At 35.5% G+C, this 15,761-nt stretch overlaps 1 protein-coding gene across 1 annotated transcript in view; it reads left to right on the top strand.

Moving 5' to 3' along the window:
• Positions 1 to 15,761, top strand: part of LOC145266403 (coiled-coil domain-containing protein 112-like) — a 116,510-nt gene that overhangs the window by 30,900 nt on the left and 69,849 nt on the right. Inside the window, exons 3-5 of the mRNA XM_080122058.1 lie at positions 830 to 951; positions 11,410 to 11,499; positions 13,529 to 13,604. Coding sequence (XP_079978184.1) covers positions 830 to 951; positions 11,410 to 11,499; positions 13,529 to 13,604 — 288 coding nt within the window. The remainder of the gene's footprint in view (positions 1 to 829; positions 952 to 11,409; positions 11,500 to 13,528; positions 13,605 to 15,761) is intronic.

The raw sequence follows: 15,761 nt of genomic DNA, 5'->3' as shown, positions 1-15,761 counted from the left end.
ATGTCAACTATGATCCTGAATATCTGAGATAGCTGATAGAAGACAGGGAAATCTGGAGAGAGTCATATTGGTCTGGGCAAGGAGCTCAATCAGATAGAGATGGGCCTTTATTTGCAACTACAAAAAGTTTGTTTTCATTAATTCTGTTTTTAGGGACTTTATTACAAAGTGTGACTTTCTATTCGAACACAGTTTGCTGTAAGAGAAAATATAGAAAACTTACCCAAAGACCCGAATTTTAAGATTCTTTAATATATAAGCTTGATCACAAAGTTTCTAAGGAACATTTAAGGACCTTTACTGTTTTTTGCTTAAAATGCCAAAATATAGGCAACTTGTAGCCCCTTAATTTACAATTTTTTTAATCTATGAGTATCAACAAGTACTCAACAAACCTTCAAAATTTTCTGATCCTCAAACAAATTAACAAGTGTAGTATATCTACTGTCTTCAGTCAAAGGAGAAAAAGTTCTTGCTGACAAATACAATTTTCATTTTCGTTCGATCACTTTAAAATATGACTTTGTATCAGACTTTGAAAATTAATTTATATCAAATTTATTATTTTTGAAAGAAAATGTCTATATATGGAAAATTTCAGAATTTAAATTGAAAATGCTTCTAATATCAGCCTTACACCATATTTAAAAGATTTTCGTAAAGTTCCAAATATTTCCATTCTGGGCTCACTGTAGAACTGAAATTAAAATGTCAAGATTATACTCTGTCCGTGTGGTGATCATTAAATGAATAAACTTTTCATTAGATTTTAAAAAGAGGCTAATTTATATTTGTCACTTTAATTTTTCTATAATTGTATTTTTTCTAGGTATCAAGCTATCCAGAAAGAACGTGATGCAATTCTGTTCAGTCGAAAGTGTTTATTCAGAAAAGAATTTCAGCCTTTGGAAGAAGAAGAACAAAAGTTAAATGAGGAATTAAAAGTAGAGAGTAAGTTGTTTGAACAAAAAGATTTCTTGTATGACATTAAATCTGCTTTAAATAATGATTCCTAGTGTATCCCAATCTATATTAATAAGCATAACATGTCTGTGCATATTTATGTGTTAAATTATTGCTCTGATTTTCATCAATGATCTTCCAAATTGTATTCTGAAATCATTTGTTGACCTCTATGCTGGTGACACAGTTGTCTATGGCAACACTTTGAAAAGCATTGATAATCAAAACCTTGCCAATAAACTCTCCTCTGTTCTTCAGCAATTGGTGCAATGGGGAAAAAGTGGCTTGTCACCTGTAACACCTCTCAAACCAATCTTCTCTCCTTTCACCACCAATACTCAGAACTTCATTTGACCTCAGTTGAAATCAATGGCTTTCTTCTTGGGCGAATCCCTTGCTTTGACCAGCTCTTATGACTGACTTTCATCCCAGAACTGAAATGGAATACTTACTTTAAATCCATTGCTGAAGTCACTGGAAAAATTGTTGGATCATTCTGCTACCCCAGAAAGTATCTGTCCTGATGCAACCCTTTACTTGTATAAGAGTCAGATTTAACCCAAAATAGAGTACTGCTACCACATTAAGGAATATGCCACATAGAGCACTTTTTCTTGCCTTGGCAGAGTACAAAATTGACTTTGCAATCTTGTGTGAGATGATCTCTTTCTTTCCTGCAGTCATTTTCTAACAGAGGAGACATTACTAGTTTCTTCCTATTGTACCCATATTTCCATAATAAATGCTTGTATGAGCTTCAAGCTCTAGTCTTATCCTTGAAAACCTTCTCAGCAAGAACTCATCTTTCTACCAACACTGCAAAAAACTCTTTTCTTCCTTTGTGTGTCCAAAATTAAATAGAACTTGCATGAACAAAGTTTTTTTTTTCATCATAGCGTACATATTACTGAAATGTTTTCCTACAGATTACCACATGATTATTTTCAAGTCTAATGTCAACAAATATCTGTTGTGTCGTCCTGTGAATTAATCATAATTCCTAATCCTTTTACAGTTCTATTCCATCATCCAAGCGAAAATCTCACTACTAACTTTTATCCTCGTGTGGCTTTTGTCCTTAGTGAACCGTTAGTATAAAGAAATGCCTATGTGCATATCTCTTGAGAACTGTCTAGTTATTGAACATAAGAACTATAATTGTTAAAAATATATCAGCACCTATTCTGATGAACTTGTTACACTTATGCTCCCTCGATGTACATATCCCGACAAACCTGCTTAGCAACAAAATCTCACCCCTTCACTGCTGAGGTCCCTAACTGCCAGAAAGCTTTCTATTCTAATAGTTTCTTCTCTCAAACAGCTACACTTTTGATTTCCCTTCCTACTACCTGATATGCAGAAGTTTAAATGTAATGTAAACCAACATCTTGTTAATCTTTCCTAGACATGGTCCCAAATCGTAGCCCCTTACATCCAAGTGGCTATTGCTTTGCTAGGATGAAAGTGAGTAAAAAAAACATATTACAGATTGTTCCAAGAATGTGTTATATTTTACTTATTTTTATATAGTCACAGGAAAACGGCATAATGCAGAAGTGACCATCCCCCCCCTCTCTCTTTTTAAATTCATTTGGAATATCTATCGGCCAGACACCCCCACATCACCCCATTGCTATCGAAACATTCAGCAAAGAAATGTCTACGCATTAACCATGGAAGAAAGCGAGTTAGACACCCCACCTTATCCCCTCACCAAGTCATTCATCAAAAACATGTGCCAAGGTCACGAGGAGAAACCATCTAGAAACCCCACCTCCACGCCAAACAAAGCAACGCGCGGAAAAAAAAAGAGGAGAAAAAAAAACTTTTTCTGGCAGGAGTGGCATGCATAGAAAAGAAGCAATAAGCAGTTTAAAAAAAAGAATGGAGCTGATCACATCGTCGAACAAATGTTAATAATAAAAATGCGACAGACATCAGCTAACATGATTCGCTTGATAAATTGGAAGTTCACTTGACTTAATCCTCATTCCTGGAGCCAAAAAAGGAACACAGAAAAACTATGAAAACACCTTGGCTTAGAGACATTGAGATGGCATATATCCTCGAGTGGAAAGAACGCGTTAAACAGCAACAACGCGAATTATGTGGTGAAATGGCGACTCTGTCAACTGAGCCTGATCCCTGGAGCTGAAAAGGGAATTCATCAGAACTACGAAATTACCTTGGTTCGAGATATGGGCAGGACACAACCGAATGTCCGTGGTTGAGAAAACAAGCGAGTAAGGAATACAAGGGAAGGCAAGTGAACAAGCGAACTTCAAAGGATATCGACTCGCACATTGGCGAAATGGGACTGCCTCACATTATAACATCAGAACATTGAATTTTGTCAGATACCCAATCATTGGTTGGATGCACGTTCTGACAGTTAAGTACTATTCAATATCCCCCCTATATTTCATGACGTCGACTTGCTGGACTGAACAGTTTTCTTTAGTTTTGTTCCTCCCCCTTTTTGACCTGTTAGACACTGTCTGCATGTTTTCTTATTATTTCCTCTTAATATTTTGTCTTGATTATTGAATTTTTAATGCACAATAAATTACATGCGTATAATATATATATATATATACACTGTGTTGTTACGTTATTCATTGCCTGGTATTTCATCAACCATGAATCTTATCAAAACATTCCATGACAGAAGTACTGTCCAGAACCTGGGTAAGTGCTACTAAGTTGTGATAATTTTACAGCCGGCACGTCCATCATTTTTTTTTTTTTTTTACGATATGTTTCCGGGATAAATTCCCTTTTGGGATTTTTCAACCGGGACGTATCATCACAATATAAAGAATAAGAATTTGTTACCTCTGATTGTAACAAAATTCAGGCTTAAATTATACAAAATCATATAGATTTTTAAAATTTGAATACATTTTGACCATTCTAAGACCTAATTGTGTTCCACAAATGCACAAAATTTTGTTATTTAAGGTCTATTTTCACAAAATTTTCATTATGGTCCTCTGCTTCATTTCATTGATTTGAAATATGCTTTTAGGGTCCAGTGTTTTATATGTTTTTAAAAGGTTGCTGACTGCAGAATTAGTTACAAGGTGCCTTCAATAAGTTTCCAGACTGTTTTGTACAGGCATTTACAATTGTCATAGACTCTTGAAAATTCAGTATGTTATTGCTATACATCTGAGATGACTGACCAATTTTTATGATTTCAGGTCCGAATGAACAGCTACAGTAAGAATTGGAATATACCCTACTAAAGCCTGGTTGTCACAACTGGTGAATTTCAAACATGTAATCTGGACCTGAGAACAGTTTAGATGAACTATATACGATAAAATTCTATTTAAACTTGGAAAAAATGTCACAGAAACCTATGGAATGCTTTTAGACCATCTTGAATAAATTGAGCATAAGCTTTTGAATGGTATAAAAGATTCAAAGAAAACAGCGAGTCTGTGAGGAATAATGAGAGGTGTGGGAGGAGTAAGGAAGTCCGAACACGAGTTGATTAGTCAAATAAAGAATTTCATGGATAAGGACCGTTGGGTGTCTATAGAGACAATGAGTGAACAGTTTGATGTTAGTATGGGAACTGTACACACAATTGTTCACGAAGAACTGAAGATGTGAAAGTTTGTCCCAGAGTTGCTCATAGAAGAGCAGAAAGAAAGACGTTGTCATGACTAAGATGGGCATCAAGACAGTTTGTTGTATCTTTTTAGAATATTTGTTGGTACAAATCGGTTTTAATAAGGCGAGGAAATAACAAGACATCATTGAGCTACAAAGAGATTAATTATTCTAAATCAAAGGGACACAACTCGTACAGCCTAATAGCAAAACAAACAGGATAAGATAATCCAGATGATGGCATCCCTTTTTCATTAAAGAAATTTATGTTCAAACAGAGTTTGCTGATAAGGATTCCAGGTATGAACTCTTCTTATAGGTTGTACTTCCTTCTGGGTGGTTTTTATGACACAACTCGATCTTGTGATTGTTTCAGATAGTTTGCTATTACTGGACTGTGTTTTATGTACAGGTCTGTGTGTTTTCACAGAGGGAGTACAGGTGCTGGTGTGTGTGTTGGGAGTTTCTGCGGTAGGATGTATGTTTGGGGTTCTGGGTGGTATAAGCTGAGTGTGATGCAGGGTGTATTATGTCTTTGTTGTATTTGATATATGAGCATCTTCCTTGAAATGCCTGCAGTTTCTGTGAAGAACCTGTCTGGTTATGGTCTTAACACTAGGAGCATGGTTCAGTGCAAGCTTGACAACTGCTGGAGTCCATCTTTTTGTGTTCCAGCCTTGTAGTCACACCGTTGTCCTGTGCTAAAATTAGGGAGATCTTTAGCGTGTTTATCATGTTGATTTTTCTGCAACAACTATCTCTGTAGTAGGCAATCTTGAATTTCCTCTTTTCAGACATTTCGGTTGGTGCATTTTGTAGGGAGATTACTGACCAGTTTACGATTAAATAGTAGTTCTCCTGGGGATGGGATAACATGATCCATCATTGATCGGGGACACAATAGGTTCATGTTTGTGTCCCGCTTGCTAAGCATAGCTGTCTTCATGGCTGCTTTGATGGTTTGTATGCAGCGTTCTGCCATGCCGTTCGATTGAGGGTATCTTGGAGAAGAGGTAATGTGCTAAAACGCCCATGCTTTAGCAAATTCTTTGAAATGCTGACAGCTAAACTATTAGCCATTGTTACTGATAAACCTTTCTGGTACTCCTTGTTCAGCAAATATTTGCTTGATGAAATCGATGACTTCCTTGCTGGAGAATTCCCTTAGTTCGCAGATAAAGGAGGACTTTGAGTAGTAATCCATAATGAAGAGATAATTAATCCCGTTAAGGCTGAAAAGATCAATAGCTATGATTTGCCATGGTTGTATCGGGGTCTAATGTGGCATGAGGGTCGTCTCAGCAGTCTGGGGATTCTTGGAGTCCTTGACATATGGCACATTGTTGTATTATCACATCGATGTCATTATTGATGCCACTTCAGAAAACAGTTTTTGGCTTATTAGCTTTGTGCCCATAATATAACTTTTCTAATATCTCTGGCTGCATTGATTTAAGGATCAGTATCCTTTTATCTTTTAGCAATATACTATTTTCAATAGAGAGTTCCTCTTGATAAGACCAGTATGGTTGAAGGTCTTTATGTAGTTTTCTGCAAGATTCTGGTCAACCTCAATTCCCACAAAATTGGATTGTTTGTTGATTGACAAATCTGCGTTATTTCTCAATTGAGAATTGCACAAAGTCTACCTTGATGTCAAAGTCAATGACTTTATTCCTTTTGCTGGACAGCCTAGATAATCCATCAGTCAGTAGCATCTCATTGCATGGTTGATACCTTGTGCACATGTCATTCTTGGAGTCTCAATAGCATTCATTGAAGTTGGGGAGGTGCTGCTGTTAACTTCTTGATGCTAATCATGAGGTTTGTTGTCACTTACAACTTCAAATGAACAACTATAAATATATGTTTGAAAATGTTCAAAACCAAATATGACAGCCAAAAGCTCAAGCTCGATATTGCCATTGCGCTGCTCAGTTTCAGTCAAAAATTTTGAAACGAAACGTATGGGTTTACCTTTTTGGATCGGGGCTGCTCTTAAACCTCTGGATGATGCATCAATTTTTCTGATGGACTTTTTGAAGAGTCATAATAACAGAATAACATCTCCTTGCATATTAAGTCCTTTATCTCTTGCAGAGGTTTCTGATGGCTATTGCTCCATTTGTAGTCAGCATCTTTTTTCAAAAGTTCTCTGAGGTTTGCCGTAAGGTCTGAAAGCCTAGCAATGAATGGTGCCATGTAGGTAATAATTTTTAGTATCTTTTGCAACTCACTAACATTAGTTGGGCTTGAGAGTGATTTTATTTCCTTCACTATTTGGGGATCTGAGTGTATCCCATTCTCATCGAAGATGGCGCCAAAGAAACTGATTTGCTTCTGATTGATTGCGCATTTGTTACAGTAGTCAGCGCAGTCTCCATCAACTTCCGTAAATTGTTGTTGTACTCCTCTTAGGTTTTTTCATAGATGATCATGTCGTCGATTAATGCCAAGGCTCCAGAGCACTTTTCAGTGATAATGTCCATTTTCAGTTGGAAAACATTCTGTGACAAAACTAGGCCAAAAAGCATTCTTCAGAAAAAATATCTCCCGAAGAGTAAATTGAAAGTGATCAGTAACTCTCTGTCAAGCTTGATTTGGCAGTAGCCATTTTTTTGTGTCTAGTTTGAAGAAGAATTTAGTGCCAGACAATTTTTGTAACAGTAACTCCATGGTTGGGGATTTGTAGAGGCAACGCATGATGTTCTTGTTTAGATCCTATAGATCTAAACACAAAGTTTGGCATTGCTCTTGCACGCATATACAATGCTGTTCATCAATTTTTTTTTATTATTTTTTGGGATACCAGTTCATCAAGTTCTGCCTTTATATCATGTAGATGAGGCATTTCTTGGGTGCATGAATTATGGATGGTGGTTTGAATGAAGCACAATGTGTTATTTCCCTGCAAAGTTGCCAATCTGATCAAATTGGTCCAGATACACTTCCGTCAGATCACTCGTAGAGTTGCTTGGAGCATGCTCTGTAGTAGCAACTCGGGAACTTGTTACATAATTTAGTGGGGCACATTTTGTTCTCTTGATGGAACAGTGTAATGTGATCAATTTTAACTCCTGAAGGGAGAGTAACCCTAATATGGTAGGTTAAGCAAAGGTTACCACATAGAACTTCACATATCTCCATACACCTTTGTAGGAACATTGAATTTCTATGGATCTGTATTGTGGGATACAAGAGCCATTATATGCAGTAAGAACTTCTATTTCATTCTGTGTTGTGCCTGGATGTGGATGTCTATTCTGGTCTACATATTCCGGAAACATTTGCTGGGATGTATGTGAGGGAAATGTATTTCTCTCTGCACCTGTGACCTGTGTCCACCCTGATCTTCAGATTGTGAACACCTTTCCTGTTTGGTAGTATAATATCCAGTGTGATGAATTCTTCTGACTGAAAACTCTTTTTCCCTGTGGTCTTGTATTGAATAAACTGATATCTTCTCAAATTCATCAGCCACTTGGTTCGAAATATTAATACAGCTCTGACGGTTTCTAAATATAGGTTGTGCTAGTATGAAGTTCTTGTGCTTTGTAAACTTGTTCACTTGTGGCTGCCTGTCAGTTTTTTCTTGTTTTTTTTTTTGGGTTTGGCACACTTTAGCCCAGTAGTTCTTTTGTCCACATACTGAGCAAGTGGTACCTCTAGCAGAGCAATGCTGATTGTGAAGGCCATATCTACAACAGATGTCTGTGCACTCATATTTGTTTTATTGCGTTAATTTGGTTGTCTCCCTTTCCTTGTAGCGTGGGTATTTTTTTCATATAATCAATTGAAGCCTCATAGCTTCAACACATATTCAGCACCTTTGGCATGGACATGGCCTCACTTTTGCTTAGTATTTGCTTTTGCAACTCTGTAAATTTAGTTCCAATAATTATTTTGTCAATCACACATTCTTCCAATTCTAGCTTGTCTCTGAATTTACATTTGTGTGCTTGCACCTCACAAGAAGATCATCTATGTTTTCTGCCTTATTTTGTAAGCAGAAACATGCAATCCGAAAATTAGCTTGGGCTCTATGTTCTAGGAATTTCTCCGAAATTAAAGTAGGATTGCATCTGTCAACTTCGTTTCTGAATGACTAAGAATTATATCGCTTCAACCTTTCTCTCTCCAACAAGAGAATGTGATTCACTTGTTTGTCTTCTGCAATGTCTCTTACGAAGAAAACCAATCCAGATTGTTGCCTGAAAAATTTGAAGGCTTCCATCAAATTTATCGCTTCTCAGCACATATGTGGTTCATTTGTATGATTCAACATTATTCCTGTTATTTTTTTTTTAAACAAAAAATACGCTATAACAGGGGTGGAAGATTGGACAACTCATAGTTTGCGAGCATAAAACCAATATGGTGTCTTTATGAACACACGAGGATGAAATTCTTATCCGCCAGTAATAAAACTGAGTTATTGTCGGACTCTATAAAGATTTTCCTATTTAAAAAAAAAAAAATTTTATGGTAGTATTTCATAATTGAGTTTCACCACTTCCATCATGTCGTACCATTTTATGATATTTGTTCGTACAAATCGGTTATAATAAGAAGAAATAACGAGACATCATTGAGCTACAAAGAGATTTATTATGCTGATTCAAAGGGACGCAACTCGTACAGCCAAATAGCAAAACAAACAGGATAAGATAATCCATATCATGACACAGTGCCTCACCCTCCCTATAGTCCAGACCTAGCTTCCTGTGACTTTTGGTCATTCCCTGAGCTCAAGGAAAACCTTAGAGGCTGTCTTTATAAGACAATTGCGAAGATGAAAGAGGCTGTAACGAAGGTTCTTGACATGCTTACACAAGAGGACTTCTATGGGGCCTTCCAGAAGTTCTGAAAACTAGCTCAAATATACTAGAACCATCAGTCCATCCATCATATTATCAACCCGGTCCAATTCCAATTAGAATGCAACTCCTAAATTATATTCAGCCAATATGGTTTCATCCCAGCCCCAATCAAATCTTTACCCTAATCGATTAACAGTATTGCTGCTTCAAGCAAAAGACAGTCAGGATTTTTGGATATTAATGTTGCATTCGACTCTGTCAACCATGGCACCATCTAGCTGGAAGGTTATGCAAGTAAATGGTATTTGTTTAAACATTTTGTCTTCTGAAAACATAGTATTGCTCAACATGATTCTGCATATACATGTATGCGGAGGTTTTAGAATCCTTTGAAATATGCTTTCGCATTTGACAAAGATGTGTTCTTTTGCCAACACTTTTCAATTATGCCACTGGATCATTTTAGATGCTTTAAAAGAGTTTCTCAATGTCACTGTTGGATGCAACTTTGTTGTTAAGGACTTAGATTATGCAAATGATATTTGGTGAAACATTTGCTGATGTTTAGTCTACTATTAATGACATTCAGTATGTTGCATCACTGATTAGGATGAAACAATGTATCAAAGACAAAAATACTTGCTGTCAACTTCATTTCAACAGACAAAGCATGTCATGCTATCTGCTTACTCAGTTTCCAGATCTGTTAAAAGTTAAAGCGCAGTAAGGATCTATCAAGTGATGGGGATTAATTATCCTCATTTATGGCAGTGAGTTCTGGGTAATGAAAATGGTGATTAGAAACTTTCGATCATCACTGCCTGCATTACATCCTCAATGTCTGATGGCAGTACTTTCTCTCGACCAATACAGTATGTTCCTCCTGCAAAATTAATTCCCTCTGACAAATCATTTTCACAAAATGTTTATACTAGCTGGGCCATGCCCTTGGCCATCAACCAGGAGAATTTACTTTAAAAAGTTAGTAAAAGAATTTACCTTAAAGAGTTAGAAAAAGTGATGTGGTGGGCAAAGGAACAATTGGATGATGGCATTTAATGCTGACCTGAAATCCAACTTCGTCCTTGAATCAAGTGATTGGCTAGTGATCACTCAATCGTTGACTTCAGATTGTCATGGTCAGCCTTTATGAAGGATGCAATAGCAAAGATGAATGGAGTTGGCTGAACCCAGTCCCGATGAATGCTATTTCAAGTACAAGTTACAGTGTTGTTGACAGCCTAAACCTCACACACTGAAAATATTTGAACCCACAAATGATCAAAATACACTGGTTTCTTTAACAGATTTGTATTTCAAATTGAGTAATTGGTCCCACCACATAGGACATCCTCATCTGCCTGGATCTATCCGTATTGTGCCATAACATAAGTTGATTTGGCTGTGTGAGTGACTCTCATTATTATCATTATTATTTGCAGAAAACTTTAAACCTGCTCTTAGCCTGCAAAAGCCAGCAGGACATTTGATCAAACCACCTGATTTTTCAAATATATCTACCAAGGTTTTTTAAATTTAGTAGTTGAAACAGATTTTTTTTAGAATAGGATGGCAGCAAAGTAAATAACTTTTTAATGTGTTGAAAATTGAATTTTCATGTCAATGTTTTTTACATAATTCATTAATCTTAAATTATTGACATATATGTTTTAATTTTATTTTTTATTTAAAAGTTTTTAACGTCTTTTATTATATAAAGAATTTCATTGAATTGTAAAAGAAATTTGCTTATTTAAAGACCTTCTAATAGGGATGTAACCCCAGAAAATGAAAAATTTCTAGGTTTCTAACTTCAGTTGTTTAAGCTATATTATCATACAGTTTACATAATACTTTTGATTGTTTCGTAATATGGTATTATGATTTTACTTTTTAAAGGGTGGAAACGTGTTTCAGTTTTTAACTTATTTTGAAATGTGTATTCCAACTATTTTTTTTTGTGTATACTAATGTGATTTTCTTTCCTGTGTTCTTTCTGTAGAGATAAAATTAAAGCATCACTTGGCAAAAATAAAAACTATGGTTGTTCGATTTCGGAAAGAACTAAATAATGTTCGTCCATCACCAGAATGTGAGATTACATTTCTTCATTTATTTTGACAATTTCATAGTTTTACTTGTGTTTCAGAACTTTTGTAATAAATATTGATAATTTGTATTATTTGGACTATTATTCTACTAGTATTTATGTTTATATATATATATATATATATAATCTAATGTTATTATTTTTCAATGGTAAAGTAACCAATGAAGTTTAACAAGGTTAATACTAGAGTGCTCAATACCAAAATAAGGCAAGGTATACGTTTTATTTGTTTTTACATAATTAGTAATATGTTGCTACACAGTCATGAGCATGTTTCAATCAGCTAGTTTTTAGTAACTAAAGACTTCTTCAGGCGATAAGGGTTATGCGAAAGCAAAGGTTGCAAATTTTGCTGTCGTATAAGCTGTATCGCCTGAAGAGATCTCTAATTACTAAAAACTAGCTGACCGGAACATGCTCATGGCTGTGTAACAACATATTACTGCTTATGTAAAAACAAATAAAAAGTATATATATATAACACAATTTGATACAATAACTTAACCATTCCATATCCTTTCATCTGAATTTTTAATCTTAAATTTTTAATTCACATTTTTTTTAGTTTTCATTTCTTTTTCCCATTTCATGAACTCTTTGCACTAAAATTATTTTTCTTGCATTCATGACTAGTTTTCATATCAGTTTATTTCAATTTATGCCAGTACCAATAAATTCATAGCTTCACTTGCTAATATCCTTCTCTGATGAGAAGAACACATTTCTTTGAAACTCCGCAGATTAAGGAAATCTAAATATTTTTATTTGAGTATACTGTCAAGCAAAATATTCATGTAAAATATAATTTACAGTCTTAAATCGTGTTCTTCTATGACAAGTTAGTTTTTTTTATTTGTTTGGGATTACTTCAGGGTGGAACGATAAATTTTTCACCCTAAAGAAAACAACACTACAACTTTATTTTAAAATTTTTATTGAAAAAATCAATTCAGGTAACTTGATTATGTAGTAGAGCTGACATCTATCAGCCTCAATCACTGCCTTGATATGGGTCTGGAACTGGGAATGTGCTTTTTCCACAAGTGTCAGTGGGAGTTCAGCGAATACTAGGCAGGTGGCAGCAATCAGGCTGACTTTGGTGTTATGGGAGGTCATGTTGGTGATCTCAACATATGACCAAATGAAGTAGTTTAGCAGGTTCAGGTCAAAGGAGAGGGGGGGCAGCGAGAGAAGGGTAGAAAGTTGTAGCACTCCTTCGGAAACCAAGCCTGGGTCTCTTTGGGCTTGTAGGCTAGTGCCGAGTCCTGCTGCCAGACCCAAGATTTGCCAGCAGCTACTTGATTGCACCAGGGGATCATCACACTCTTCAGCACATCCAGGTACACTTTGGTGTTAGCTTTCAAACCGACTTTGAAGATGTGAGGTGGCATGATGTGGCCCTCACTAGATAAAGACCATAACCATGGGAACAATAGCTGTGCCCTCAAGTACTGAACTGGCTGGATTTGCATTTTGAGGATGCTGGCAATGGTTCTGTTGTCATAACTTGGAGCAGTAGAGTGCGTGAGTTGTACAGCAGCACATCTCCAACCTCGCTCGTTGAACATTGTGCCACTTTTAGATATGATAGAAGGTTCCTATCACTTTTGGAATTTGTACACAACTGGCCAACTAGTAGATGGTCTGCAACAAAAAAAGAAAACCGGTTTTCATCAAATAGAAATGGAATCATGTTGTATTTTCTATGGCAACAATTTTATCATTTCACTCTGTATGTAAATATTAATATTTTTATCCATTTTAAGTTTACAGAAGCTTTTGCTTATAAACTTACTACTGTCTCTGCTTACTTGAAAACTAGACTGACAGTGAAAGTTTTTAAAAAGATATGCATTAAATCAGCATTGGAAAATTGCAATCAAATATCTTCCATATATTCACAAAAAAATTTGCAACTATATCACATTTTATTGATATTATTTTTTAAAAGTATGTTGCATTATTGTTCAGATTAAAATAATTTATGTTTATTTTATTTTGGAATTTTCAGTTGTCATCAAATTAAAAGAAATTATGGAAGAAGCTGAAGCAGAAATCAATAGTTTTAAGGAAAACCAAAGACAACGGTCAGTTTGCTGAACATTTAGAAAGTTTTGTATGTGACTACAATTAAAAAAATAGTGGATGAATAACAATGATTAATGAAATATAAACAAATATTTATAATCTTGCATAACAGATTTTAAAGTTATTGTTAATGTTGAAAACTGGGAATATTTTATATTCTATTTTCACATTACAAAACATAATGAAAAATGAAGGTGAAAATCAATGATTTAATTATTAAAAATTATTCTACTAAAACGTTTGGAACACAATTGAAAAAACATGTATTGCCAGGGCAAACCATGTATAGAGAGATGCATGATATTGTAAAAGTAAGTACAACGTTGAACAAATCTGGGAACAATAGCTGTTATCAGTAGAAACGGTCATTGTTGAATCTATATCAGGGAATGGTTACTTTGACTTGCAAATAGAACATGGGAATTCATCAGAGTTGGAAGAACTATGTTAAGCTCAAAATAAGAAAGGGGAAAAATCTCATTCTGAATCTTGCACATTTTTACTTCTGATAGAAAAGTACACTCTTAATTTGGAAATAATTCAGGGAAAATAACTTGAATGTTTTTTTTTGACACAAGTCTTTCATTTTTTAACTTTGTTTGCATGTGAGTTTATCATCAGTTAGGATGAAAATGCTGTTACTGTTGGTGAATAAACAAATGTTTTGTCACGGGAAAAAGAATGAAAAAAATGCAACTTGAGTATGCATTTTGTTCTTAACTCTATAGAATTTACATGACTGAAATAGGAATTAATTTCCTAAAAATATTGTTCACTTATGAGAAACTATAGCTAAAGACAAATTTTCAGCTGAGAATTTTATTTATATATTAGCAGGCCACCTGGCATTGCCCAGTTGTAAAATATGCATAAATGTTATATTTTAATTAATGCAGAATGCTTATTTATTATAAACAGAAATATTGTAGGTATTAAAGTAATGTTGAATTCTTTTTAAATAAAACAAACAAAAACAAACTATATGCATACGAGTATTATGTTTTTTCTAACAATTCACTTCCTGTAAGTACAAAAAATACTCTAGCTGAGATCGAAACCAAAATAGTGAGTCAAGTATGATAACCATTAGGCCAGTTTGACACAATCTTTAAAAAGTGTTTTCAAACCTACTTAACAAAAGGAATCGGTAATGTGAACCAATTGTGCATGCACATTCATGAAACAGTTAGCAAACAAATATAAATTCGATGACCCCCATATACCAATTTTTCAATTTTAACTCCTTTAGCAGCCCTTTTTTCCGGATGAAAACCAATTAAAAATTTTTCCACATGTCTGAATATTCTATATACCAAATTTCAAGTCTCACACACACATTATCCTTTTTTTTTTACATGGAGTTCACCACTTATCAAGGCCCAATGGCCACTCGGGGATAAGGGTTATTGTGTGTACAGTAATCAAAGGGATAGTGTAGCTATAGTATTGGAGAATTGGTAAGGTGTCATTACTTAGGGAGGGGGCAGTTCATCAGGAATTTGTTTGTGTTGGACTTGAAAACATCCAGGTTGAAGTCGGGAGGGAAACAGGCAAGTGGAACAGAGTTCCACAGGCGTGCAGTTCTAAGAAAGAAGCTTTGTTCATGGAATCTACGTTTTGATTTAGGCATAGATAGGGAGTGTGGAAAATTATTGACGGTGGTTTCAGCTAGTCGGGTGTTTTTTTAAAAAGATTGGTGAGGGGGGACCAGAGAATGGAGCTGAGACGAGCACTTGCTATGGAAATAATGATAGAACAACGACAGGCTCACTACGTCTCTTCTGTGGGAAAGAGGTTGCAGGGTAGAGAAAAGGGCATCCCCCACCAAGCCACAAAGTCTATTTTGTACTCTGTCAAGGCAGGATAGGCTGTTTTTTGCAGCTCCCGCCCAGATGTGGCAGCAGTACTCCATCCTTGGACGTACTTGGCTCTTATATAGATAGAGAATTGCATCATTAGTGAGATATCTTCTGCAGCGGTAGAAGGATCCCACCATTTTCCCAGCGACCTTGGCCACAGACTTGATGTATGTGTTCCATTTAAGATCAGGAGTAAAGGTCAAACCCAGGAGCTTATCAAAATCTGGGGCCTCCCCTAGATGAGAGCCATCCATTTCAATTGATGTCAGATGGGGATCAGAGTGTTTATGATGTAGA

Source organism: Euprymna scolopes, chromosome 4, assembly GCF_053919585.1.
Source record: "Euprymna scolopes isolate OS-2025 chromosome 4, ASM5391958v1, whole genome shotgun sequence".
NCBI classification, from domain to species: domain Eukaryota; kingdom Metazoa; phylum Mollusca; class Cephalopoda; order Sepiida; family Sepiolidae; genus Euprymna; species Euprymna scolopes.
This window is presented reverse-complemented; position numbering and strand designations above follow the sequence as displayed.